Below are 25,981 nucleotides of genomic sequence, written 5' to 3' on the forward strand. Positions count from 1 at the left end.
AAACAACTCATTTCTAACTAAACTGGCGCATTCTCTCTAAGGAAGAATTAAGGAAGAATACATTCGGAAGTTTTAAGAAAGAATTATTCAAAAACACAAGAAATCCGTGTTCCGTCATTATTCAAGCTCTCAGAAAGATTCAGAAATTGTTGTTTAAACAACTCTGTCATTTTTTGTACTTAAGCGAAAGAAAAATAAAGGCAGAGATATAGCCGTATGTTTTATTTCAGCTTCAAATTGTAGTATCAATTTGAAGGTATCACCCACGAATCTGAGGTGGTGCAGATTTCAGGTAGAGTATTCGTATACGGGATTGGAGACTACGGAGAGGGAGATTCCGTCCATTTCTTGCTAATTGCCGTAAAAAACGGCCCGGAAGATGCGGCGCCGCACAAGACTGGCGCGCTCCAATCGAACCTCTTGTACAAAATGGTCCGCCAAAACGAATGAAGCCGTATCTTCCGGGCCGCTTTTTACGGCAGTTAGAAGAAATGGACGGAATTACCCCCTCTCCGTAATCTCCCATCCTGTATACGAATACTCCACCTGAAATCTGCACCACCTCAGATTCGTGGGGTGATGCCTTTAAAGAGTGACGTAGGGTGTCTTAAAGCTGGTAGTCGTTCTGAGCTCGAGCTTACTCTTTATGCGATAGAAGCTTGTTTGTGACAAATATGACTGCCTGGCCACGGATCAAGGAAATTAATCGTGGATGAATTGTGGACGAGATGTGGCGTCACGGCAGCAACGCCATATGGGAGTAGCCAACGAACTCCATAGAAGAAACTCTGGATAGCTACATTTTCTATTGGATCACTCTGTTAGAGGACAGAGTAGGATTAACCGAATTCTTTCTTTCATGGCCAGCCGCGCAAGAATGACATAGGGAAATGTCCTGTAAACGAGCGATCACGATGCTCCGACTCACACATATGAAATATTTATTTGAAGAGAAATAAGAAAACAACACAATAGGAGCACTTTTTAGCACACCCACACTAAGGCTTCCAAACAATACTGAGTATCAGTTGTGAGATGCGCAATGGAGAAAGTCATTAATAACAGATGTATACAGCGACAGAGTTCATCAACACATAGAAATCTGCAACAGAAATAGAAAAAATCTGGTTTTATAACATAGCTGCAGCGCTTATTTCTTCAGGAATATCTAATTAAAAACAAAAGGAAATTTTGAAAAAGGTTGTAGGAGGAATAGTGGAAGGGACTAAATCACGACACAAAGCAAACTCAAAGTGTACTACTGCAGAAAAAAAAGAGGTAGAGAACTTCTAAAAGTTGGACGAGAATCTTCGTCTGATATGTTATAGTAAAGCAACATCGTCAAATTCTTTCCTTGTTACAACAACAAATTGGGCAAGAAAAAGTGAATCAGGAGGAGCATTCATTTTTAGGCGCAATCTCATTGTGTTAGTCGAAATATGACCTAAAATAACGTAGTTTTAGGATCTTGACTCAGTGTAATCAAATTATTCACGGAATAAAGGCGGGTGCAGAAATAAAACACTGAGAAATAGCTCTAAGTTTCAAAAGCAAAACTAAACGGCTTACTCAACGTCTCAGCGTCCATTACAAAATACCACTCCCAACACGATGACGACGACTCATCGGGAGTCAATGCGAAGTGAAAATCTCCCAAGAGATCATGTAAGCTATAAAACATTGAGCTATACAATTATATGGCTAAATGCTGAAAATTGACTAAAAAGAGGAAGAGAACAAAATTTTTGTTAACTCATGAAGGAACATTATTGTCTCACCTCGCGTCACGCACTGAACAGTCTGATATAACTCTTCGAAGTAGACGAAGAGGAAGCGCACATCCACCAGGAGAAGATTGTGTAATTGGTTGATAACTGACAGACACTGTGTAGACACAAAGAACCTTAAATATTTGTGGTTCAGCTTTCAGTTTTCGAACACTAAAAGTGGTGGCCGATGGACACAGGTACTTATAGAGATGACATGATACAATGCATACAGGATATACAGGATACAAAGGTTAGAAACAGGAAAATCACCAAAAATGGCATTTTAACATCTGATGGAATATGAAATACAAAGTGAAAATGGGCCAGTGAAGAGTTAGAGTTAATACTTCTCCTATATAGGATTTAATAGATATGTTGCATCACCCTTTGTAAGTCCTCACCGTTTGAGGTAGCATTTAAAATGCGTGTTATGTGTTTATAAAAATTAACAGGAGCAAAAACCTATTCCTGTTGATATTTCAAGATCTGCTTCAAATATTTCAGATTTGTTTCAAAAAAAACGTTCTCTGTATTTTCATCGAATCATTTCTAAATAAACTTGAAGATTTTCTTGCTGTGTGCACACCTGATTACTAGAGGCACAGTGCAACCAATTAGTGTAGAAATCTTCATAAACTCATTAGTTTACTCCTGCTAGTTCTTGGGTTTTTTTTTCCGCTGTACTGTAGTTATTCTCTTTATATTTGATGATTTTCAGTAATAACGTTTTAGCTCTCCTTTCGGTTATATTTCTAATACAGCAACATGCGACTCGAGAAGTAAAAACTCCTGCACTCAACACATTGTGATTTTTTTTATTCGTTTACCTTCATTCACCATTTGCTTTGATACTTTCACACGACGAGTCAAGACCAACCAAGTTCTGTCACTGAGTTCAGTTCGTCAGATTTGTTTAAACTAAAATGTGTCTGGAATAATGTAGGACTTTCTAGTATGATCCAGCAGAGCATGAACATCAGCCGATCACTTTGGCTCATTAATTCGTTGCAGATGAAAGAAGAAAAACCTAGGACGCAACCGGCAGTTTCATCTGAAATATCTTAATTTGTAACCTAGTCCCACATTTACGGCAAACAACGCTAATACAAACACAACTACGTTAAAATTTCAATATGATGGATGTATACTCTGAGCTACAGCTAAGAGGTACACGACGTAACCAAGAAGCTGCGAATTCTAGAATCATTTTCTGTGACAGGTTCTGGCTTCATGAATAAACGCTGGATATTGTGGTTTTGATGACATAATTTATTATATAACCATGAGATTCAAGAGTCTGATGGGAAACGTATCATCTTACACTCAAGTCATCCTAGAATTTTTCAATAAACCATAACAGAGGAAAAATTCGTAGGGGAACTCACCACCGCTGACTTCCCGCTGTGAACCATATTGACAATTCTGCTAAGTATGGGTGTGGGAATATCTCCAAAAAGAGTTGTTCTCACAGAAATCTATAAATGCTCTCTTACACCTCCACTGCGCAGAGTAGGTGGAACTGTTAACTGTTTATTTAACGAGCAGGGAAGGGAAAAATACCTCATCTGGTTGACATGAAGAAACGCGAAGTATGTGCACTGGTGAAACAGCGCGACCAAAATTCACCTCGCAGCGCTGATCGCATCTCAGTTTCTGCTCAACAACGTCTCGAACAAATGATTTCAAAACATTGTCCCAATCGGATATTATACCGATTACATTGATGAGGTGTTTATGAGCCTACAAATGAGACATAAGCATAATACGTAAATAATAAAGGAAGAATTTCGCAGCAACGGTCACCTACCTCATCGGTCAACTGAGGAGCGAGTTCATTGCTTAGAGCGTTCGATTTGTTAGAGTTGACCTAAAATTTTCTTCAATTAGCTTCGTCGCTTATGAAAGAATTACATAATATACATACAGTTTCAAAGAAATCAAAGGAAATACGGTAAAGAATGTGTAGTGAGTAAAGCGAATCTCACCAACTTCTCCAAAAAAGCAGAAACCGTCAAATCAAAACATGCACTTCTCGAGGATGGCTTTGTCGTCAAAGAATTCACATCAAACCCGTTTTGAATAAATTCGAACAACTAAAACAGAGAAAAAGTATGCGGTGAATGCTTTGAAAAATGATGTCAAGAGAAACATCTGAAGCTTCCAGCCTTTTCCACATTTTCGTGCACCGCTGGGTAATATGTTGAAGGATACTGAGAGGATATCGGTAGTAGGGAGCGGGAAAACAAGAACCCTCCATGCAAACGTCGCCAAAATGATCCCTGCACACATGCAGTGCTCACCGTCCCATTTTTCGAGAATGTGCTGCATAATACAGACGAGTCAAAACGACTTTAAGTTCGGTGCACTTGCGTAAGCGACCGCGTTCGAGGGAGGCGTAGCGTTTGGAACAGAGACGAATCCCCGGCAGCATCAATCATCGCTGCAGTCTCTGCAGTGAAGATAGGAATGGTCTAACTCTGATCCCAGCCGCTAGCTCCATTGCGCCGCTTCGAACGCTGCCGCTTACACAACTTCAGTGAGTTCTAGGTTTTTTTGACCTGACTGTAACCATCATTTGCTGCGAATGAAGTCGACCCATTGTGAGTGATTGCTTGCGAAGATTTTAACGTTACACCAGGTGAGTGCAGTGAAATTACAAATAGTTCCCCGACCTTATATGTAAATCATACTGCTGCTTACATATCGAGGATTTTTCTGCATTGCGGCGATATGACAGTGGTCCACACTAACTCCGAAATAATCGAATGGAATATTTTCTTGCCCAAAAGGAACACCTACAACAAAACAAAACAGTGGATTCCAAAAGTAAAGCATTCGAGTTCAGGGCTCATAGATTGAAGGAACAAATTACCGCATTTGATAAACGCCAGCTTTTGACAATGCGCACCATATCGCATGCAGTATAGAAACTGTTTGAGATTGAAGGGCGAAGATGGCGCGAAGAAAACCTCCGGAACAGGACATAAAGCGATAAATTGGTAGAGCAGCCTGAAGTAATCGTTGCTTGAATTCGTTCGTAATGTTCGCAGTGCTTAATGCGCAGACAGACCTGCACTTCCAGTGAGCAGCAGAGCAATGGGATATTGGTTCGAACCAGTCACCAGTAGCAAGATCGGACTCAACAAGCTGCGAAGCGAGTGACGAGGATAGCTCCTCCAATTTTTGTGGTCTTGACAAGTTCACATTTCCGATTATATGGACGTTTTCTACAAGATCCTGAAAAAAAGCGAGGAAGGTGAAAACAATCAAATATCTACTTGGATAAAATATGGAGATTTGCCTGTCCTTCAGCTCACCTAGTAAGAGAGGGTGGAGATGGGTAAGGGCACACAAGATGACAAAAACGAGAACGTTATTTCAACGAGCAAGAAAGCGTAAGAAAAGTGAGAAAGAGTAGGAAGGAGAACAATGGAAATTTTTCAACAACTCCGAATTTGATCTACTGACAGCAGTGCCAGGCATGAGTCGACTTAACTCTAGTGACAGAAATAGGTGCTATAAGGAGGAGGCGGACCCTCGTCAATTGAAGGGGGCCTTGTTCACGGGATGCTGATCAGGTCATTAAGATCCCTTCCTAACTACCCAAAAGTGAAATGGGGTCGACGCACCTGCTCTGAGTATCGCATGTATGGTGACAACGCTCGTAACCATTTTGGGCTCCGTTGTTGCCATACTCACGTACGGAATAATGCGTAAATCTGCTACTAAATGCAAAAAAAAATTCCAAAGAATAAGGAAAAAGAGCAGCGGAAATTAAACGGCGCACAGGCGTCAGTCTAGAAGACAAAGAAATGATTACAATTCTGAATGTTTTTTCTCAGGCGTACACCTTCTTCCTTGGAGAAAAGCCGCACAACCGGCCGGTTTGAAATACTTCGAGGAAAATTTCTTTGTACTGGTTAGGCATAATGCACTCGAAAGGTGTCTGGCTCTTCTACCGATACTCTTATGTCTAACCACAATGCAACTTATTCAGTCAATTTTAAAGAGTTGAGAAATGTTGCAGAGAAGAGAAAAGCTATTAAATGTCTAGACGAATGCCTAATTGTTTCATTTGGGGTTGATTCCGCCCTGGTGATATTGTTGTAGACGTCTGCTAAGTTAGTCAATATGAGGCCACCACTTGTCATCAAATTCTCCAGTTCCTACGCGGTATTGGGAAGATCTGCAGTGGACGAAACAGACGCATGCACCACACGCATGAGAATATGATCGGCTTTGACCCAGACTTTAGAACCATGTGTACTTCGCAAGCAAGAGGAAAATGTACTCAGCATTGCCAGAAGTTTAATCCAAAAGATGTTGCTATGAGCTTCTTATATCATACAAGAAAGGAAGAAGGGCCTCTATCTTATGATCGATCGAAGATCAGGGAGACTCGCATTTACTAAACAAAGTGATTCAGATGGGAAGAGCATGCGTGACAGGTCTCACAGACAATCGTTAAGCAAGAACAGTGAAAAATTGGATGCCACCATTTAGAAAACGCACAGTTGAAAAACTCCGACCTCAGTGGTCAAATTTCTTCACGAAGTTCTTGAGAACACATTTTTATGATCTTTGTGTTTATGATCGCGAGAGGAGCAACTTTCACTGTGCAGCCGTTACAAGAGATTGGAAGAAATGTGAGAATTAGAGGCGCTTTCTCGAGCAAATCGAATAGGAAGACGGGTGACAGATGATGTGGCTCGATTGTTTAATTGGCTGTTGTTGGAAGGTATAAAAGAAACAATCAGTAAATAGTCCCTACCTTGATTATATCAAGTCTCTTCTTTTTTTCTGCAACAGACCTCAGCACGCGGATGGTCACTTTATAAGAAAGTTCGGCATAACTTAGTGCAGTAACTAGCAGCTCGTCCTCGAACAGAAGGAAAATGATACAGTAGCAATGATACTCAGGAAAGCAACATAATTCTCCAGATTATCAAAAAAGATAGTGTCTGGCGTTGATCAATCCGCTTGGGAGCTTGAGCCCCACGTTCACTTCAATTCAGAATCATTTGGAGTTTACGAAAAACTGGTTTACGTGAAACTGGCTTATACAATGATTTGCGGGGGCTAGCGGATGTGTCAAGTCAGTGTTTTTCCCGTCTCAGATTAGTCTAACACCAATTTATCGATTCCGGATGAATGAAAGCCTTGGTTGGCAGCAGGGCGGATTCAAATCTCCGATCGATCGTGCAGGGAGCGGAGCTTGTAACCGACTGTGCTATACCCACCCTCCAAATTGTTATTAGAAAAAATGATTGGCTGTATCATATCAATAGAACTTGCGCTGCCACAGTAAAATGATATGTAAAGGCAAGTTTTGACCCTTTTTTTTTTGAAGAATAAAAGTATGGAGATCACAATTATTTTAAAACTGGAACTGGTGGATCTTAAAACATAAACTAGTAAATGTCTAGGTAAAAAAAGGAACAAAAAGAAGAACGCACATCCGTTAAAAACACATCTTTCTCGCGAATAATTTTTAGGAAATTGAGGGAATCAGAGAGACTCGATTCATGCGCATGTGCGCGTAGTTCATCCACTGAGCACTCTTGGCCACTGAATCCGGTTCTGTATAGGGGAAATCCGTTCGAATGTACACCTGGAAAGAGGATTTCAACATCTTTTAAACATGGAACTGGAATGAAGGCCTAATTTCAAGCCAGGTTACCAAGGGAATAGTATGGAAAATATTCCAAAAATCGAACTTTATGTATAGCGAACAACAGCAACTGATGTTATAGAAAACTCTGCAGAATTTACCGGTGTCGTTTTTTTCCTTTGCTCCCAAACAACTTGAGGTTTTTTCTGATGGCGCAACAACTGGACTTGGTGGGCTAGCTACTTTTTCTGGAGTAGTGATCGGCTGACGGAAGGGTAGCTGCAAATGATGCTACAGAATCCCCCAGAGGGCAAATCTAGAGAAACCAGAACATATTTAGATAGTTTCTTGTTCGTATCACCTTGTTTGCAATGCCACTTTCTTTCAACAACTTCTTGAGCAGACTAGAACCGACCACACGATATTGCCGCTGCTCATTCTACAAAGTAGAAGTCTATTATGAAACAGAATCATTAATTGTACTTAATATATGCGGCGAAAATTAAAAATCAAAGAAATGATTACGTCTGCGCTAGTTTGCTCCTTTTCACGCATACATACTATCATCTTACGTCGGTCACAGAACTCTTCTGTGGAGTTGACGAAATGAGCTCTGCAACATCGTAGTGATACAACGACTTCTTCGAATAACTATTTCACACTATACTGGAAACTATGTACACATATGAGAGACCTTTCTAAACGCCAGACTAAGAGTTAGAAAAAGAAGATAACTGTCACGCCACGGTTTTAAATGTTATAAGTCAATGGCGCGTTCAAAAGCAGCGTATCATGATTTTGACGTGGTGTGGAACACACCACGAAAGCGTCGAGTTCATTAGATAGTAGACTGAGGGACCCAGCGTGGCTTCGCTCATCTTTTCTTATCGTCGCAACAAAAAAAGGAAACCGCTCTAATTCCTACCAGGTACATTGGGACGCGCTTTTAGTTACACGTTCCGACCGCGTGCACAAGGGTGGCGCATTGCAACTAAAATCGTCGTAAAAAAACAGCGTCTTTACGTTGTCGTTTTTACGGCGATTAAGGGAAGATGAGCGGAGCAACGCTGGGTTTCGCAATTTACTCGAACTCTATGCTTCCGCTGTGGATTACGGACCACGTCAAAATCGTGATGCGCTGCCTTTGATGTAGTACCGTAGCACTGTGGGGTATATTATTACGTTCATCTCTAAGACGTTAGGTGACAACAATTTAAGACGTACAGGGAAATTCTTATACTTAAATAGCAGAAAAGAAGCGATCTTTAGCACACGCATCAATGCTCACATAGATTAAACACATGCTCAGAGCAGTAGCAGTGACCAAAAAAGAGTAAAGTTTTCCCATCTACGTCCATTTTCCATTTTCTTTTTCTTTCATTTTTTTAGCATTGCTCGAAAGGGTGTACTGATTAAAAATAAGTTTACGGTTAATTTTTGACTATCCGGCTGCGCTGGCTTTTCTTGGGCACTCCTCTTGTCACAAATCATATACTCTCTTCAAAATAATTACCAAATTCATACAAGAGCATACGAGAACATCAGTAGGCGAGACTTGATCAAACCTAGGTATTAACAATTAGGAACCGACTAAATCGATATTTTCTATCAGAGTTTCTATCGTACTCGTAATCAGCGTACGCGGAAAACTAGACTAGAAATGATTTGCTTTGCCTGGAAAAAAGGTAGATATTTGCGCTGCAGTTATCATATTAGTAATCACATTCAAAGTATGAAAAGGCATTAGTTAACACAGTTAACAGGTTTAGGGAGAAGTCGCATAAAAATACAATAGATAAATCCTTCTTCTTTCTTCTTCTTAAATCTTAAACTTGCGGAAGAACATTGGGAAAAAAGGCTTACGTGAACATTTTGGCAAGTTTCTCTCGAGTCATCTTCACACAATCTTCAATTGCGCTCTCCTCGACAGCTTTCAGCCACCTCTCTGGAAGCCTTTCAGCTGATGAGTACCTGCAACACTAAAATCAGCAAATTTCTACTCAGACTTGTTTGCTCATTCCTACGCAATTTCTTTATGATTTTACAGGATATCATAACGTGCATATCTTGGAAGCCGTCCTAGATACTGATTTGTGAGTGGATTTTCATTCGTATAATGCAAGCCTGCCATTTTTGCACAACGACGTCAAAGTCATCATACCACGAATCTGACGTGGTGAAGGAAACCCCCGGTAAAATCTAGAGTTAGGATTGTAGAGTGATCGAATGATCGAAGATCAGTGATGTCTTTTCACCTCGTTCTTCAAGTGAAATCAATGAATAGGCTGCTAGGGGACTGGAACGTTTGCGTAGATGAGCGTTCTAACGTGCCACGTAATAACCAAAATGGTTCCCAAGCCGTTTCTTATGACGGTCAGGAAGAGATGAGCGGAACCATCTTTGATCCCGCAATCTACGACCCCACCTCTAGCTTTTTCCACGGATTCCCTCATCAGGAGAAATTCGTGGTATGTTGGGTTCAAGCAGACAAGCAACTACCGATCGAGCACATTTTTCTGCTCTATCGGTAGTTGCTCGTCTGACTGAGGCAATGACAGAAGCTTCATTATACGTCATGTTCAGGACGACGTGTCGTTGGTCAGATTTGTTGCTTAAATACTTTCTTGCCTGCGAGTGCTAAGAAGCTTCTTGACCGGTGACCTACTGCGATGCGAAGCTCCCTCAAGAATATACCGCACGAGTTCAACGCCACTTCCGGCATCGCTACCCTAGAAATTGAAAATATCACATTTGAGAAATATTCAAATGCAAATTAGCAAACCTTTTCTTTTCTCTCCTCTGTAATATCGATCGCGCGTGGTTTTCGACCCAGTCTCTTTGAGGTAGCGCTTTCAGTTCCTGTGCGTTTCTGCGCGACAAGTAGAACATTGGTTATCGCTAGTAATAAGCAAAAGCATCAAGCAAGAAGTTAAAAAGCATATACCTTGGGACCTCTCTTCTTTGGTGTGTCTGTTTTTCCTGCAGACGACTGGAATTATCTGATATATGATTGCAGGAAAATGTTTGCCCCTGTACAGTGTCAGCAACAGATACCTCAGTAAGACAATGGTGAATTAAAGCTAGCATAGCAAGAATCTAACGTTGTGAGGGAATCCACAGCAAAGGCTAAAGATGGAGTCGTAGATTGCGAGATGAGGGGTGGTTCACCTCTCATTAGTCGTCATGAAAAACGGCGTAGAAACCGCTTTAGTCCCTACGAGGAACGTTAGAACGCTCCTATATGTGTACTACGTGTATTATAGCCCCTTCAGCAACCTATTCATACTCAAATCGTCGTGAAAAACGAAGGCTTTCGCGCCGTTTTTCTAATAAAGTCAGGGAGAGATGAGCGAAACCATCCGTGGTCCCGCAATCTACGACTCCGTATAGGTGTGTCCATCGGAGATGCATACCACGTCAGATTCGTGGGATGATGCCTTTGCCGGCAGAACGTTGAGCTGGCGACGAACACAGAAAATGATGGAAGGTGGAGGGCATAGGTTGACGACAAAATAATATCCCAACAAGCAGAAATGCGCCAGAAAGTAAAAAAAGGTCGAAAGAATGTTGGAGAAACTCCCTTCCAAGTAACATTTCCAATTATGTTAATGGGGAGGGGCCAGTACATACATCACTAAAGCAGTTGAGTTCGCACAGATTTTCGCAAACACATATAGAACAGAACTAAACCCCCCCGATTTGTATCTTACTCATAAAACTTCGGTCGTTACCTTGCTCTTTCTTCGAGGAGTGTAATCATCCTCGTCGGTATACTGCTCATCATCCGGATCATCCAGATCACTCTAAAGAAAAGTGTGTGACTAGGGTAAAAGAAAAAAGTGTTAGCAAAGAACAGACAACTTCTCGTTCTCCGTTACGCTTGGCATACTTCGCTCACTTGACCACCTAACTTACTTTGCTACTAATCATGAGTATTAGTGAATTACGTGGGAAAGGATTACAATGCCTCAGGCATCAGAGGTTTTTTTTTCAATGAAAACAATTAGTGTGTAGGCTCCAGCGGCTGTTTCAACTATGACACTTCTGATTGCAATAAACATCCTTGTCTTTTTTCACTCCGTAAGCTTGTAGACAGATTCTTGGAGCGCTGCAGATACGACGAAATTAAGACACCGAACAATAGGAATTTCGCTTCAGATACTTGGTGGGTGGGCTCCACTTAAAAGAAAAAAAGCAAATATAAGTTCGTCTGTTATGCCTACCTTTGTTCTTCGTTTTCTCTTTGTGGGAGGATCTCTCACTAGCTGAGAAGCCGAAGTAATTGGATCGCGATTCTTGAAAGCTCTTCGATTTACTTCTGCCAACGTCATTGACGTAGTAGGCTCCTCTTTGAAATATACAAGATAGTGCAATCCAAAATTGCATTATCAAGACGCAAGACCCACTCCAATTGAAACGACGATTGAACGTTTCATGGTACAGTGGAAGTCCGTGTTTCTGTTTGTAAATTGTCAACAACTCCGTGCAGTCGACAAGATTCTCCTCAGGCTCCCATGTATTTTCCGACTCCTCATATCCAACCCATTTGACCTAATACTAATTGTCTTATACAACACAAATTATGGACTTCAATCCTAAGTATGAGTACGAATCTGATACGCGGCAACAAATTTTCCGAATCATCGTATAACCTACCAAATAAACAAATTTTGAGTGTGTTGATCCGTTACCGGTAGAAGGATTAAAAACAATATAACCACGGAGCTCGAATGCCTCAACGTATCTGAAAAAAATAAAGACTAGGTCTAGTCAACTCGGTGCACTTTGAATGTTACTTCTAATCAAGATATGGAGAAAAACCAACTCAAGATGGGTGACAATACTCTCCACCTGATACTCCTGTTCGCCGCTTTCTTCAACCATGGGTGCCAGATGCGAGCAAAACCATGAAGAGTCTGCTGACGTCAGTACAAATGGATGTGAAAACTAACGGACTAAGACGAAGTTAGGAAAATGTTGTTTTAATAGTAAACGCTGACTTCATATAGATTATGTAAACTTACGGTACACAAAGGTAGGAGAGAAGTAATTTAGAGAACTAAAAGATATCGCACATGAAGCTGTCACAGCTTTAGACAGCTAAATTGGAAGAACAGCAGGACTGTTACATTCATTCACTTTCATTTTATAGCTCGAAAAGTTATTTTGTAAGGTAAACATCGTAGTCTGACATTCCCTATTCACTTGCCTTCTAGATGTACAGGAGTGATTTCGCTGTAACTTTCGCAGACAATGTGCCGAACACTACATACTGCTGGAGGCATCACGAAAAAAAAAACTACAATAAGCTTCTTCAGCTTGGTAAGGACGGACACTGGTTTGTGAAGTGACCACATTTGTATAGCAGAGTCAAAACGACACGAAGCACGGTGCACTTGCGTAAGCGGCTACGCTCGAAGCGGCGCGGTGGAGCGTAGCGGTTGGGATCGTGTAAGGATCCCCGCTACCGCCCCCTATGCAGTTAGCCACGGTCCCTTTTCGATTCCGACCACTGTCTCCACCGCACCGCTTCGAGCGCAGCCGATTACGCAAATGCACCGTACTTCATGTTGTTTTGACCTGTCTTTATAGCAAGGTCAAAACGACATGAAGCACGTACGCGGCTTCTCGCCGGGCGATGTTCATGCACTGTACAGAATTTGTTGGGTGTTATGGACGAGCGACAAAATCCAACTACTAATTAAGGTTCACTTTCGTTACCACTCTGTACTTATTTTTTCTAGAATTTCCGATCTATGGTAGGGTCAAAACGACATGAACTACGTACGCAATTGCGTATGCGGCTTCTCTCGAGGCGCTTCGGTGGAGCGTAGCGGCTAGCATCCTTGCTGTCACCACCTATCGCTGCACTTTGCGACGGTCCCAGCTCGGTTCCAACTGCTGCTTCCACCGCGCCGTTTCGAAACGAAAATGCACTGCAACTACACTCTTGATTCATGTCGTTTTGATCTGACTATACATACTTATTTACATTAAAGAAGTACGTCAAATTTTTGACAGTTCACAGCTTTCTCACTTGGTTTCAAATTGAGACAGTGATAGCGTAAACAGAACAAAAATCTCGGGAAAGGTTTTGTTGCCTTCTTTTCCAATTTTTTTCAAACGTTTATAAGGGATTGTATTGTGTTTTCGCAACGCGAATGGCTGGCTGCGACTCAGTTGCGGAAATTTCAGACAGAAAATGAGTAATTACATTAGCATTGGCGATACCTCAGCACTTAGCGCTTGGCTCGCACGATGTTATGGGCCCGCTCCAAACGCACGATTCTTTCAAATCTCGGAGAAACCAAAAAAAAAAAAACGAATGGAAGACTGAACGAGTTTTTTTTCCCAAATCAGGAAGCAAATTAATGTACCAGTCATTTCGATTTCAACACGTTAGCAATAAATAAATTATGAGGAGTTTCAAAACAATTAATTGTAGAGGTCAATTGTGCACACTTCGAGTCAGGTAAAATCAGATTTTCCACATTACACTGAACAAGGAGTGAAAACTTGTGGAAATTTTTATAGAGGTATAGCGAAATCCAAAATGAAACGCACTAAGCAAAGACATAACACAATGCAAAATATTAAGTACCTAGTCTTACCCTTGAACCTCTAAATTATTAGAAGCAGACAGCTGCCCGGAACAATAGCGCGGGACCACTGGGTCCTCGTACACAAGCAAATTACTCGTATCAGTAAAAATGTAAACTCTACTGCACCTCAGACAGATGAAGAAGGTACTCACTTCTGACTAGTATTAGTTGAAAATGATATAGCTGACAGATGTAAAAAAAAAGAGAAAATACCAAACAAAGGAATAGTACGAGAAAGGAACTAAGCTAACTAAGATTTGAGCAGTTCCAGTCAATGAGGTGCATTTCAAACAGGACACCGTAAATGAACAAGCATCTGAGAAAATCTTAATCATAGCGTAGTATAACATACAATTTCACGTACTAGTCAAAATAGCACACAATACACAATACCGTTAACTGGTCATTAATATATTTTCTTTCCCTACAGCCTAGTACACACATACAGTCTAGTAGTCGTAGTCTCCACAAACAGAAAAACAAAAGAAAAAAGAATAAATCTAAACTACGCGTAAGAAAGGTTTGTACCGAACAAATTATAAGGTGGGCGATGTAGTTCGATTCCTACCATAGTTGGGTTTCTCGCACTTCGCTAATTATCAAACTTGCTTGGTTGAGGGCCTAAATTAAAAAACAGAGCGATTTGGAGATTCCAAGAGATTGATAGGTGTAACGTCCTGGATCATTTGTTGCTTTTGAACAAACCTTCATCGTTTCTAGGGTTTCTTTCCTACGCTGAGCCATGTCTGCTGTTTCAGCAAGCAAATCTTCCAATAAATCTGGCTTGTACAATTGTCGCACTAATTCGGACTGAAGGTTATCCTAAAGAGATAAGCGTCAGTAGTCATAAATATGAAGAAACGGAAGTTGAGCGACCTAATATGCTAACAAATATTTCGCTGAACAGAATAATTAGTGGTGAAATTCTAATCTAGTACCAACCAGTATTATTTACTAGAAGTACAACATAACAAAGATCATTTGTTAGAAGTAAAGGATAAGGTGTATGGCGTCAATCAATTTACTTGGGGTGCACCATTGCGTTCACTTCGACTCAGAATCGTTAGAGGTTTACGAACGTGCAGCTAGCCCATACAGTAACCTGCGGGAGCTAGCGGATGTGTCAAGTCAGTTTTAGCATCCCAGACAAATCTCATATCAATCATCGACTTCGGAAGAATTAAAGGATTGCTGTTTACTAGGGCGGCTTCGAGCCATTAAGTGTGCAGTAGTAGCGAAACTTGTTGTTGACGGCGCTACACGCGCCTCAACACTGATAGCGTACAGCAAATTTCTTTCTTCATAAGAAAGGTAAGAAAATGAGAAATCGAGAAAAGAAATCCTTTCGATGTTTTACAGTTCTCGAGGAAAATTGACAGAATAACAACGAAAAGGTGCATAGTAGCAAGCAATAGCAGCGATTAGAGAAACGATGAAAAAGTCCGGTGGCAGTATAAACTGTCGCCGAAAACAGACAAGAACCCCTATAGGGTGTAGTTGGGTCAAAACGACATAAATCACGGACATGTGGTTGCGGAGCATTTGCGTTTCGAAGTGGCGCGGTGGAGGCAGCAGTTGGAACCGAGCTGGGACCGTCGCAAACAGCAGCGATAGGTGGTGCCAGCAAGGGTTCCACCAGCCGCTACACTCCACCGAAGCGCCCGACGAGAAGCCGCGTACGCAATTGCGTACGTGCTTCATGTCGTTTCGACCCTATCATACATAATCTTTCCTATCTCTACCTTTTCAGCACACATTTCTGAAAACGGAGAATACTTTTGGCGTCAACCAGTAAACTTATTGTTATTAAATCGTAGCGAAACCAAGAGTAACAGTAAACACAACTGCAACTACTTGACGCTATAAAGACTTTCTACTTGCTTTGATTGCTGCTGCGCCGAGGAAGCACTTTTCGACTCTAGAAATAATACAATAATTAGATACACTAAAAACATTCTCTTGCACAAGCTGAATTTTGACATAGTGAATTAACTCTGGAAATTAATTTTGAAAAATCGATCGAGCCCTGAAATTTTATATCAAAAGAAAAAAACCACTTTATAAAACATGATGTGGCAGCTCATCGAAAAAAAACCCTTAGCTAGTAATAATGCATTAACGGTTATGTCACCTACCACTGGTATTATACTATCCAAAAGATTTGTGCAGTCGCCGTTTAACTCAACAACTATGCTCTACTTACAGTACTACTGTTCGGTTATAGAGGCAGTGTCGGTGCACTTTAGCGATAATCAAGCATTTTCATTCTCAGATGTATTTATGCGTTACTAGTTTTTTCTCTTGTGGAAATGCATTCTACACCATTCAAGGTTTTCTAAAAGATCGTGTCATTTTTGAATTTTGTTCCCCTTTCTGGAGAAAAGTCACTTGGTGCTCCATCAATGACTCTCCAAATATGAGCTTCGACACAGGTAAGGATTCTTCTCTAGTGAATACAGGCAAAAAAAAAACTCTAGTTAGTAGTACATCTTGAGATTCTAACAAATGTAGGCTCCGAACCGCACATATCCGGAAGTGCGACCGCTGTTCGAAAAAAAGAACTGTTTACAAAGGTGGGCACTCTATCAAACTTATAAGGAGGACTGTAATAAGAACAGGGTATTAAAGTCAACTATTTCAAACTAACCCTGACGTAGTTCACCAAAAAGTGCATTATTGCTTTCGGTACGCTATCTTGCACATTTTTCCGCACGATCATGAAATACTTCCGAATCAACCGCTCTGAAAAACACGTCTTTACATCTTTATGATGAAAAGGAAAGAAGGATGTATGTTTGCTTGAACGAGTATCTATTTGTTATTAAGCCAATAGACTATATTTTGGCACTGACCAATGATAAGGCAGTCCTTCTGTTCATTACGCGTTAGTTGACGAGCAAGTGGCTTCTCTGGGACTTCCGGCAAAATGACAGCAGGATTCTTTGGAACTTCAGCTGAAAAGCGGAAGTAAGCTCAAGATTAAAAATCTGCTGTATACTCAACAAGTCGACTATGCCGGTTCTGCCCTGCTGTAATCTGGGCAAATATACCAACAACATACGAAGTGATGGGCGAGAATCTCCTTATGTTCTACTCTTCTAAATTGTATTAACGCAGAATGAAATCATTACTACTATAGTGATAACGATATGGGCCAAGCAGCGACATTCAGCGATTTCAAGATTGTATTATAAACATCGAGGTTATCGCCCATTCGCGTCTTTGAAGTCCCATAATTCCTTCCCCTTTTACATCAGTCCGAACACTTTTAAAGGTGTAGGAGCTTATCTACTCTGCTCGGTACACAGTATACATATATTCAGTAGAACCTTGATAGAAAAAGACTTCCAAAATATCCGGTTTTTTTTAATCCAGTGGATTTCTTCACACGAATAAATGTTTGTCCTCGTTCTACTATTCCATTTGATATTGGTAACGAGTATGAGGCGGTATAAAACAGTAGGTGCCCACCAGAATGCAACAGTACACTTTTAAGCAGCAAAGAAGAAGACTGTTCTCGAGCAGTAGATGAAAACATTTCACCACCAACCACCAGACTTAGAGGTCATGTTAAGCGTTAAGGAGCTTGACTCCTAATAAAAAATCGATCCGTATTTGCGTCTTAAGCGACGTAAAGGATGAAACTACAAGAGTTGTCATGAGACTCAAAATGACCGAGCTTAGGAGCTACCAGATATAACCACGTCCGAGAAGAAGGCAGAGAGACAATGGATACTACGACGTGAATGAGTGGAAGGCGATTATACAAATTCAGTCATGTTCCACGTACTCCTAATAACTCAACCCAAAACAGAGACCTGACAGAATCTCTGGGGAAAAAGGTTCAAGAAAAACGGAGATAATGTTATGCTGATAACTGTACGACGTTACTAAGATCGTCTTCATTGAATTACAATCTTCTACCTTCATTGAGTCCAGGTAGAAGATTGTAATTAGCAAAAAATAGAAACAAATATTTAAAAAAAGAACGGAAACCGAGACAAACGTTGGAGAATTAAAGTATTATAGTTTTAGCAATGGCGAGTCCCACGGAACTAAATCTTCACAAATAATAAAATGAAGAGACATACGTGATTCCTGGGCATTCGATTTTCCAAACCACCACGACGAAGACTTCTTGGTCTCCCCATTCATTATTTGAGGCTTTGGTATGCCATTGGACGGAGAATCGCCGCTAAGTTGTAGTGGCACTGCATTCACCATCTAGAATGACCGGTTCTTTCAGGAGGTAATAACGAAACGGTCAAATCAAGGAGTATTCAAACTAATAAGAAAATTACAAAGGAACGATCTATTAGCGTCACTTAGCAGTGGAATAACGTACACAGTCTGGAAACTTAGTAACGAAAATCACCTCCTTGAGTAAGCTGTAATTCGGGAAGTGAACTGATTTAATCGCTCGGCGGTCGATGCTCGTTGTAGAAGCGCTCGGAAACACAGCTTCATGCCCATCGCGCATACGAACCACATATGGTCCCTGGCATGACAACATTCACCACGAAGATAGGGTTTGCAATGACGATAGACTATGATCCCGAGCACTGTCCGTGGACTGCAGGGTAGGGTTACAACTTCAAGGAGGGCAGAATGATTAGCGTCAACGCCAACACAAACTAAGCTTCATGCTTCAAATTTATCCACTTCAAGACGGTCGAGCTTTCAAAAGAATGGAGCCATTCAGTCTGGCACTATTACCATTACTATCAACTACAGCTAAACCGAGTTCTTCCGCAGCTACCGAGTCAAAATACACTACGCAATCCAGTGTAAAGTTCAAGTTGAACTAAGACAGCACGACCACTGTCTAATCTCTTACCTGCCGCATGCAACTTTTTACGGATCAGAAAACGATGTGCAATCCGCAAGACACCTACGATTGCGCAAGCTGCAGCAGATTCTGCTTTTTTCAGTCATATTAATTGGATTGCAAACGAAATGACGATGGAGTTGTCGGCATTCTACCGCGTAATAAGTCGTTGAGATCACATATGGGCGTTTCACGCGCGCTTGTCCAGATTACTGAAACGCATCTAAGAATGTTTAATCAACGACCTAGCAGATATTGCGCCGAATTTGTCTTGAGAAAATAAACCAAATAATATTGAAGTTAGAAAAAGTTAGTTGGTTTCATTTTCATCATCTTCACCTCGAGGAGAGTACTAGAAAAGTTCTTGGAATTCTGTGTCACTCCTACTTTATAGACATAGTTAATAAATAATGCAAATAAAATGTTATAACTGTTCAGAATGTATTGAAGAAAAATCCGCCAAAAAATCAGCTCATAGTAACAAAGTTGATACGGTAAAAATTATTAAAATGAACTACTCGAACAAAAAAATTACTAAGTGATTGAGTGGTTGAGTTGTTCTTTTTGTGAGATACTTCCGGAAAAAGAGATGCCCTACGAATACAAGCAATTAACGACAAGCTGCACAGTAGAAAGTGAGTTACTGCAGTACTTGCATACACTTGAGAAAACAAAAATATTAGAATTTATAGTGCAGTAGGTATAAAAATTAGGCAAGATGCATTACAATGGAAACATCATTCCCTCATTCGCTGTAGTGATTATCTAGCTCACCATTCCTACCACATAAAAGCCAGTAAGTTTCAGTGCCAACCGATCACAAAACGAATACATAATTCAGTTCTTGCTGCACGGTATAACTTATGCGTGTGACATTTCAGAAGGTTCATCTTCTTAGACAACACAATTGCAAAGATTGGTACGTTGAAATACTTCCCAGAGTCGCATCTCTATTCCTTTTTTTTTCAAGCTGTATATGTTATCCCAGCACTGAGTAATCCCATTCAATTAATTGGAAGCTCGACAATGACAGTTGAAATGGAAAAATTCCTTTAAAACAAAAAAAAAACACACACATTAAAACGAACACATGCACTGCTAAGAAGTAGAGGATAGCATCGAGAGGTAAATCATAGAGATCACACGGACAGAATGAAATAATGAGAGAACGGTTACGTCATGACAATAGACAAACCTGCTCGGAATTGGCGCTTGATGCTCTCTCCCCTACCGAACCAGCTCTTTGCCTAGTTCTACCTCTGTCTGATATCATTTCCTCTGCATTTACCAGAGTTTTGTTAGCTTCCCCAACAAACTCCGGATGTCTTGTGTTAATGTAGGCAAGCTCAATGGCCACCTGGTTCGCCACCTAAAAGAGCAGTGGCAGTGCAGCGGTCCCAAATCCTGAGGAAGAAAATGGAAGAAATCTGACCATTTCATTAGTGGGTCGGAGACGACTTTTCAGTACTCCACTCACAACCTCATTTATCTTGTCATAGAGCCGAGGGAATCTCTGCATTTCTTGCTACAAAAGATATATCGAGAACCTACGTGGTTGGAAATTTCATTAGTTAATCACAGAAGAAAAACTCTAACCTGTGTTGTCAGACCACAATGTTTGACCATCCGTTGCATTTCTTCGTGAACCAGCTCCACACATCGCAGGCTGGGTTCCTCGAGGCGCTGGATTTGGCGCTTCACCAACAACTCAAATGCGACTTCAGGAACGAATAAAGCAGGTCGTGGGCCCTCAAATTATGGGAATAAAATGGACTAGCGAAAGTAATCTGCGCTCTGATTTTAGATTGAAAAAAAAGTTAAAATAAAATAGTTGCAGACCCAAATGAATGTAGATATGTTCCTCCTCTAAAAATGCATTCCGAAAAGTAACGGGAATAATTAAAAATGAAGAAGTGAAGAACCATGACAACTCACTGTAGCATTCCTTATTGCCGTGAGAATATCCATTTCGGTAAGATTTTCAAGCGGATTCACACATTCTAGAGACTTCCCGAATGTTTCATGAAAGATGAAGCAAATTCGGGCTCCACCACAACTAAAACCCAGAATGATTTTGAGATCATTAATTTCTTTATAACATGTTCAAATTCGAAATACTATAACAACAACGCTCACAGCTCCGTAGTTTCGATGTTTCTGGCGGTTCCCTCAATTGTTGAAGTATATGCTGTAGCGAATCGCGTAATTATTTGAAGAAGGGTTCTGCTTTTGTCATCCTAGAATGATTAGTAGGTTGCAGGTGCTTCTTAAGATATTTGTGCTAAAGTGACACTTACGACTGGTTCTCCAAACGCTTGAAGGTCAGCCTGACATTGAGCGTGCATTATAGAAACTCGTGCTTTGAGTGCTGGTAGACAATTGCGAATATGATGCATGAGTAGCTGAAGGGAGTGACATTGCATAAAAGCAGCACTCGTAAAAAAGACCAATCAGTACTAGGATTGTGAATCCGATGACCAACTAAAATGTCAGTCTTATTTCGGTGGTACTACTTTCTTCTCTTTCTCTTGCCGAATTTTTCGGAACATTTAAGAAAATATTAAATAAAACACTTGTTACAGTTTCTTGCACTGCATTTGACCATTAAAGCCTCACCAAATTCAACTTCTTAGCGAGGTAAGGTGTTCCATTTCTACTTGCAAGTGTGGGGTACTTGCGGTGAAGAAATGATTGCTCATCTTTCACAGCGTCAGAGATAGGTTTGTTGTCAATGATTGCTTGCTGAAATAGCATATAAAACAAGAAAATACCCCTCTGAAACTCATATTAACGTTAATGCAGGATTTAATTCCTTCAGCTTCGGAACATTACAAATAAAAAATGGGACCATTATACGGAAACTATCATTAACAAGTAAAATTCATTACTCAGTAATAATATTAATATTAATATTAATAATAATACGCATACATACATGCTTCATGATCATATTCAAGAAGAAACAAAGAAATGAAAACCTAAAGAAATAAAAATGAGAGAAAATAGCCGCGCCACAGGTAAAATAGGAGTAAGATGCAAGCTCCTCAAGTGGAACTTGTTGCAGGTGTGTCTGTTTTCAGAAAGACCGTTGACAGTTGAGCGGGAATAGAGATGTAAATACAGAGGAATAGAGGAGGAAGAGGAGGTCAAAAAATGAGGATTTCCGAAAAGAACTAGGAAGAAAATAAAGGAGAGGCAAGTACTGGCTCAAAACTATTACAATTGAAGCATGACACAACGAAACTATTTCAGCATACATAACTGAACTCTAATGAAAGTTCAGCTGAATGCAGGGATGAAATGATTAGGACCTATTCATGATAAAAGGAAAAAAATAGAAAGGACTGACCTGAGAGCGGTTAACAACACCAATTATGCCCAACTTAACAGGAACAACTTTGCCCATCAAAACATCCATTGCATCAGTTCCTTGATCCATCAAATCCAATTTTGTTAAGACAGCCAACGTACGCTGACCTAAACTTTATTCGTTCTTCGCTAGAAGTCATAGATGCGATAGTCGAAGCCGGTGCTCTGACTCCCTTCACTTTTGAACGGTTGGGGAAGGAATCTCCTTTACTTTTAAACGGTTGGCGAAGTTATCTCCTTCATTTGAGCTGCACCAGATGAACTAAACCCCTTTCACCTGGGAACGGTCAGGCTCCTCCCTATCACACCTATGCTAGAAGTGGTTGAGATAAAAGTTTTGAATGTTTTCCGCAGATTGCAATTCACTCTGTACTTCATGGGAATAAGGACGCTAAGAATGTGAATAAGTAAATAGAAAAAAAATGTGAAAAGAACACACCCTCAGGATCTACTTCGCGTGCCATTTTTATAGGTTCAGATGTAGCGAAATCTTGATTAGCTGGAGTCACTGCTAGAATGATCGACGAAGGGTTAGAAATGTACGAAAGTAACATTTCGCGAATTTGCTCCTGAAATGTCCGAACATTGTTGTCCAGCAATTGCTTCTCTTTGGAATTTAGGCAAAGTATGACGCCACCTCGATGTTAGCAGGTTGGTCTCCAACAGGAATTTTCGTAATTCCAGGCAGATCAACCAGTGATAAGTTCACTACATTTTTCGAGTATATCCTGAGTATTATCGGAACAGGAGAAATACCCTAGAATATATCAATTAGCATTAATATATTTGTTGTTATATATTATTTATTATGATATATTTGTTATTATATGTGTTCGTACCCACCATTTCGGCTTCTTGGAAATGTTCGCATCCCTAGGTACTTCATTGCGATTTATCAAGATCTGACCTATCCCCACTTTCAGCGAGGGCAGCGCGGGTTTCTGCTTAATTTGTGTTACGGCTCAAAGTATTCAGAAGAATGGATCAGTGGGCCAGTTTCAAGAGTCTAAGTGAATGAATGTATGAAGATGAACAAAGCTAAGAAGGCCAAGAAGGCAATGCCATTCAACCATAGTCACATCATTTTAAACGGAAGAGCAAATAAATCCCATCATGTGCTCGTCAAAGTCGGAACGCTAACACCCACAGTTGCTTTTGTTTAACGTGACTAGAAATTAGCACCTGTGTCAACACCAAACGCTTATGCACGAAATTAGTCTACCAATTCATTCTCCTTTTACGACACTCTGAATCGGACCTAGCACAACTACAAAGGGTTCTCTGTAAGTGAAGAACAGTGAGACCTTAACGGATCTCGCAATGAAACACTGACAGCTAGGGACCTTATCGCGGGAACGAAATAGTTAGGTATGGACAAATATTAGATTATGAATAGTTTGAAAATTGAAAAATAAACTTAAAACAGTACCTTATTGGAACCAGTAAGCCTATCAGTTTCAGCCTCGATTTCCTTCCGGACTTCATCAAAATCGGTGAAAATCTTCCGACTTGTGTGTTCGAACATGGCCCAGTCGTCGTTGAGCATCGTTCCTTAACGATGCTTGCTCGTGACAACTTATAACAATAGAGTGAAATTACATAATTTACAAACAAACAACAACTCACCATCGGGTTTTCTCCGTCTCAGTTCATCATCAACTGGCACGTGAGCTAGATGAAGTATGAGCGGTCTTCTGGTGACAATTCCTGTTCCTCGGGGCAAAAAATCGCGACCCACGAGGTTCTCTAGCACAGAGCTTTTTCCCGCACTCTGAATATGTTAGAGATGATGGTCATCCGCGAGGAATGTCTAAGGAACAAGAAATAATTGCTGCATAAACAGTATACTAGGTCAAGTCATAAATAACCTCCGTTTCTTATACATACATTGTGACGATGATTTGTTGTGATTGTGAAGTATTGAGCTTCTCTGCCTACTTTGTCGTTGTTTGACGCGGATTTCGTTCCAATATTGACTTTAAAATATCGTCATAAAAGATCTGAAGGGCGACTCCCCTTGGTTCGTTTTTCAAGATAACATCTCCAGAGCAGAATTTGACAAACCAATTTCTAACCGCCCGATCGGCTACCACTCCTTTACCATACATACTGCATATTTTTTGAGCCGTAGCCGCAGCACTACTACCTAGTTTAAGTTCCCAATTGATCACATGGAGATTTGTGTATTTGTATAAGTTTTTTTTTGTATTTGTATGGTATTCGTAAGTGTATTTTTTATCCTCCATTTTCAAAAGAATTAAAGTAAATAAAAGTATTAAAATGCACAACACTAGGCTGATCTCCAAAAGTTCTACCTGCACAGCGATAACAAGAATCCCTATTTTTTGCGTAATCCACTGCGCAAACAATTACAATAGATATCATGTCCCTAGGATGAAGTTATTTATGATTCAACCTAATAAGATGAACTGCAGTCTTAAGATAATCTATAGATTGGCCACTTTAATTAAATACCGTATTTGGGAGCTTCGTATTAGCTCGGAATCTTGGCAAAAAGAGTAGAAAAAAGTTTGTAAAACTTACTTGTGATCCTATGACGACGATCTGTGGCAACTGAATTTGATCCTCTCGACGTCCAAGCGTGGCAAATACATCTTGTAATTTATTCACAACCGGTATAAGGGATTCCATCCCGCCCTATCAAAAGACGGACATTTCAGCAGATTCAACGATAGGGGATCAACTCGAAGAATATGAGAAGAGACAAGAAAAATCCTGCAGCAAAATTAGAGAAGAAAAAAGTAGAAAAGGATCAACTTGTTTCTTCTATAATTTTGGAGCAGGAGAAGGACACGACTATAGTATAAGGTTTAAAGGAAGAGTGTGAAAGCGAATCTCATGAATAGACAAAAGGAACCAGAAATGATGTAAGAGCATCTCTTCAGTGAGCGCTTGACGTTGGAGGGCAAGAACAAACCGAATGCAAGTGAAAATACCATGTCAATCGATAAGTAAGTGAAACGACCGAAACTGATGACGATGTGGACGAATGGGATTCCATCAATCACAATCATAAAAACTTACATCATTCTGACGCTCTTATCACTTGTTTCATCATGAATTTATGGAACAACAGATTAGACAAACAAGATGACGCAAGTTGAGAAGTTTAGAAAGAATCCTGACAGTGGCACTCAGAAAAAAAGTCAGAAAACTAAATGATTAAACCTCTTCTTCAATTACGTAGTCCGAATAAAATATTTCTTAAAGTAACGGCATCGTAAGTTAAAACGAAAGAAATATTTCTTGAAGTAACATCGTCGTAAGTTAAAACCTTCACATACTATGCTATCGAAAAGGTGCAACGTTGACGTGTGAGAGGGCATGGAACGCACTTCATAACAAATCCACGTGAAGCATGAGAGTGGTCATAAAAACTGGTTCTCTGACATTTTGAACCGAATATTGCTGATTGCGGTTATTTGTAGGTAGATAACTACAAATCCCTGGCAAATAACCAATTTACTCAACGAATAAAATTGTAGAGATTAAAGTTGTTCGATGAAAAAAAGAGCTAACTGACAATTAAACAGTTTATTTCGACGGCATTAGGATCATGGAGAAGCCGTACTGAACAGACTATGCGATGCCATCATTTCGCTATATTCGGCTATGTAAATACAAATATTCCTATAACGGACTCAACAGAAGGTAGCTGAAACAATATGGCTTAGATAAAAGCTGTAAGCTGATAGTTCCAATTCCATGATGACGAAGAGCTCAATCAATATTGCTGCGTCACCTAGCGCGCTCCGTTTGCAATTTTCATGTACACACGTAC

General features: G+C 40.4%; 2 protein-coding genes across 4 annotated transcripts; both read right to left on the bottom strand.

The window, feature by feature from the left end:
* Window positions 1–1,322: 1,322 nt before the first annotated feature.
* On the bottom strand, window positions 1,323–12,264 carry RB195_002625 (uncharacterized protein; the record flags this gene model as incomplete). The annotated part of the gene is made up of 24 exons (XM_064199975.1): window positions 1,323–1,444; window positions 1,570–1,670; window positions 1,779–1,903; window positions 3,155–3,244; window positions 3,330–3,509; window positions 3,577–3,636; window positions 3,755–3,862; window positions 4,470–4,564; window positions 4,642–4,778; window positions 4,840–5,006; window positions 6,541–6,648; window positions 7,226–7,380; window positions 7,542–7,659; window positions 7,742–7,819; window positions 7,906–7,993; window positions 9,244–9,351; window positions 10,009–10,109; window positions 10,163–10,249; window positions 10,325–10,369; window positions 11,112–11,183; window positions 11,604–11,728; window positions 11,787–11,931; window positions 12,037–12,124; window positions 12,206–12,264. The coding sequence occupies 24 exons, from the start codon at window positions 12,262–12,264 to the stop codon at window positions 1,323–1,325; spliced, it is 2,562 nt and encodes an 853-aa protein (XP_064055856.1).
* A 2,282-nt stretch (window positions 12,265–14,546) lies between these two features.
* Window positions 14,547–25,214, bottom strand: RB195_002626 (uncharacterized protein; the record flags this gene model as incomplete). Of its 3 annotated transcripts, XM_064199977.1 has the most annotated exons (20): window positions 14,547–14,603; window positions 14,688–14,804; window positions 16,630–16,724; window positions 16,835–16,936; window positions 18,074–18,206; window positions 18,358–18,480; window positions 20,006–20,179; window positions 20,243–20,335; window positions 20,407–20,559; window positions 20,746–20,866; window positions 20,947–21,047; window positions 21,108–21,212; window positions 21,427–21,552; window positions 22,160–22,287; window positions 22,619–22,748; window positions 22,817–22,936; window positions 23,609–23,730; window positions 23,806–23,950; window positions 24,724–24,837; window positions 25,137–25,214. In XM_064199977.1, the coding sequence occupies 20 exons, from the start codon at window positions 25,212–25,214 to the stop codon at window positions 14,547–14,549; spliced, it is 2,337 nt and encodes a 778-aa protein (XP_064055858.1). The 3 variants fall into 3 exon arrangements, with proteins under 3 accessions (XP_064055858.1, XP_064055857.1, XP_064055859.1); XM_064199978.1 differs by lacking the exon at window positions 18,358–18,480; XM_064199976.1 differs by lacking the exon at window positions 25,137–25,214 and having other exon boundaries at window positions 24,724–24,831.
* Window positions 25,215–25,981: the final 767 nt, after the last annotated feature.

This window comes from Necator americanus, chromosome IV (genome assembly GCF_031761385.1).
Source record: "Necator americanus strain Aroian chromosome IV, whole genome shotgun sequence".
Taxonomy (NCBI): domain Eukaryota; kingdom Metazoa; phylum Nematoda; class Chromadorea; order Rhabditida; family Ancylostomatidae; genus Necator; species Necator americanus.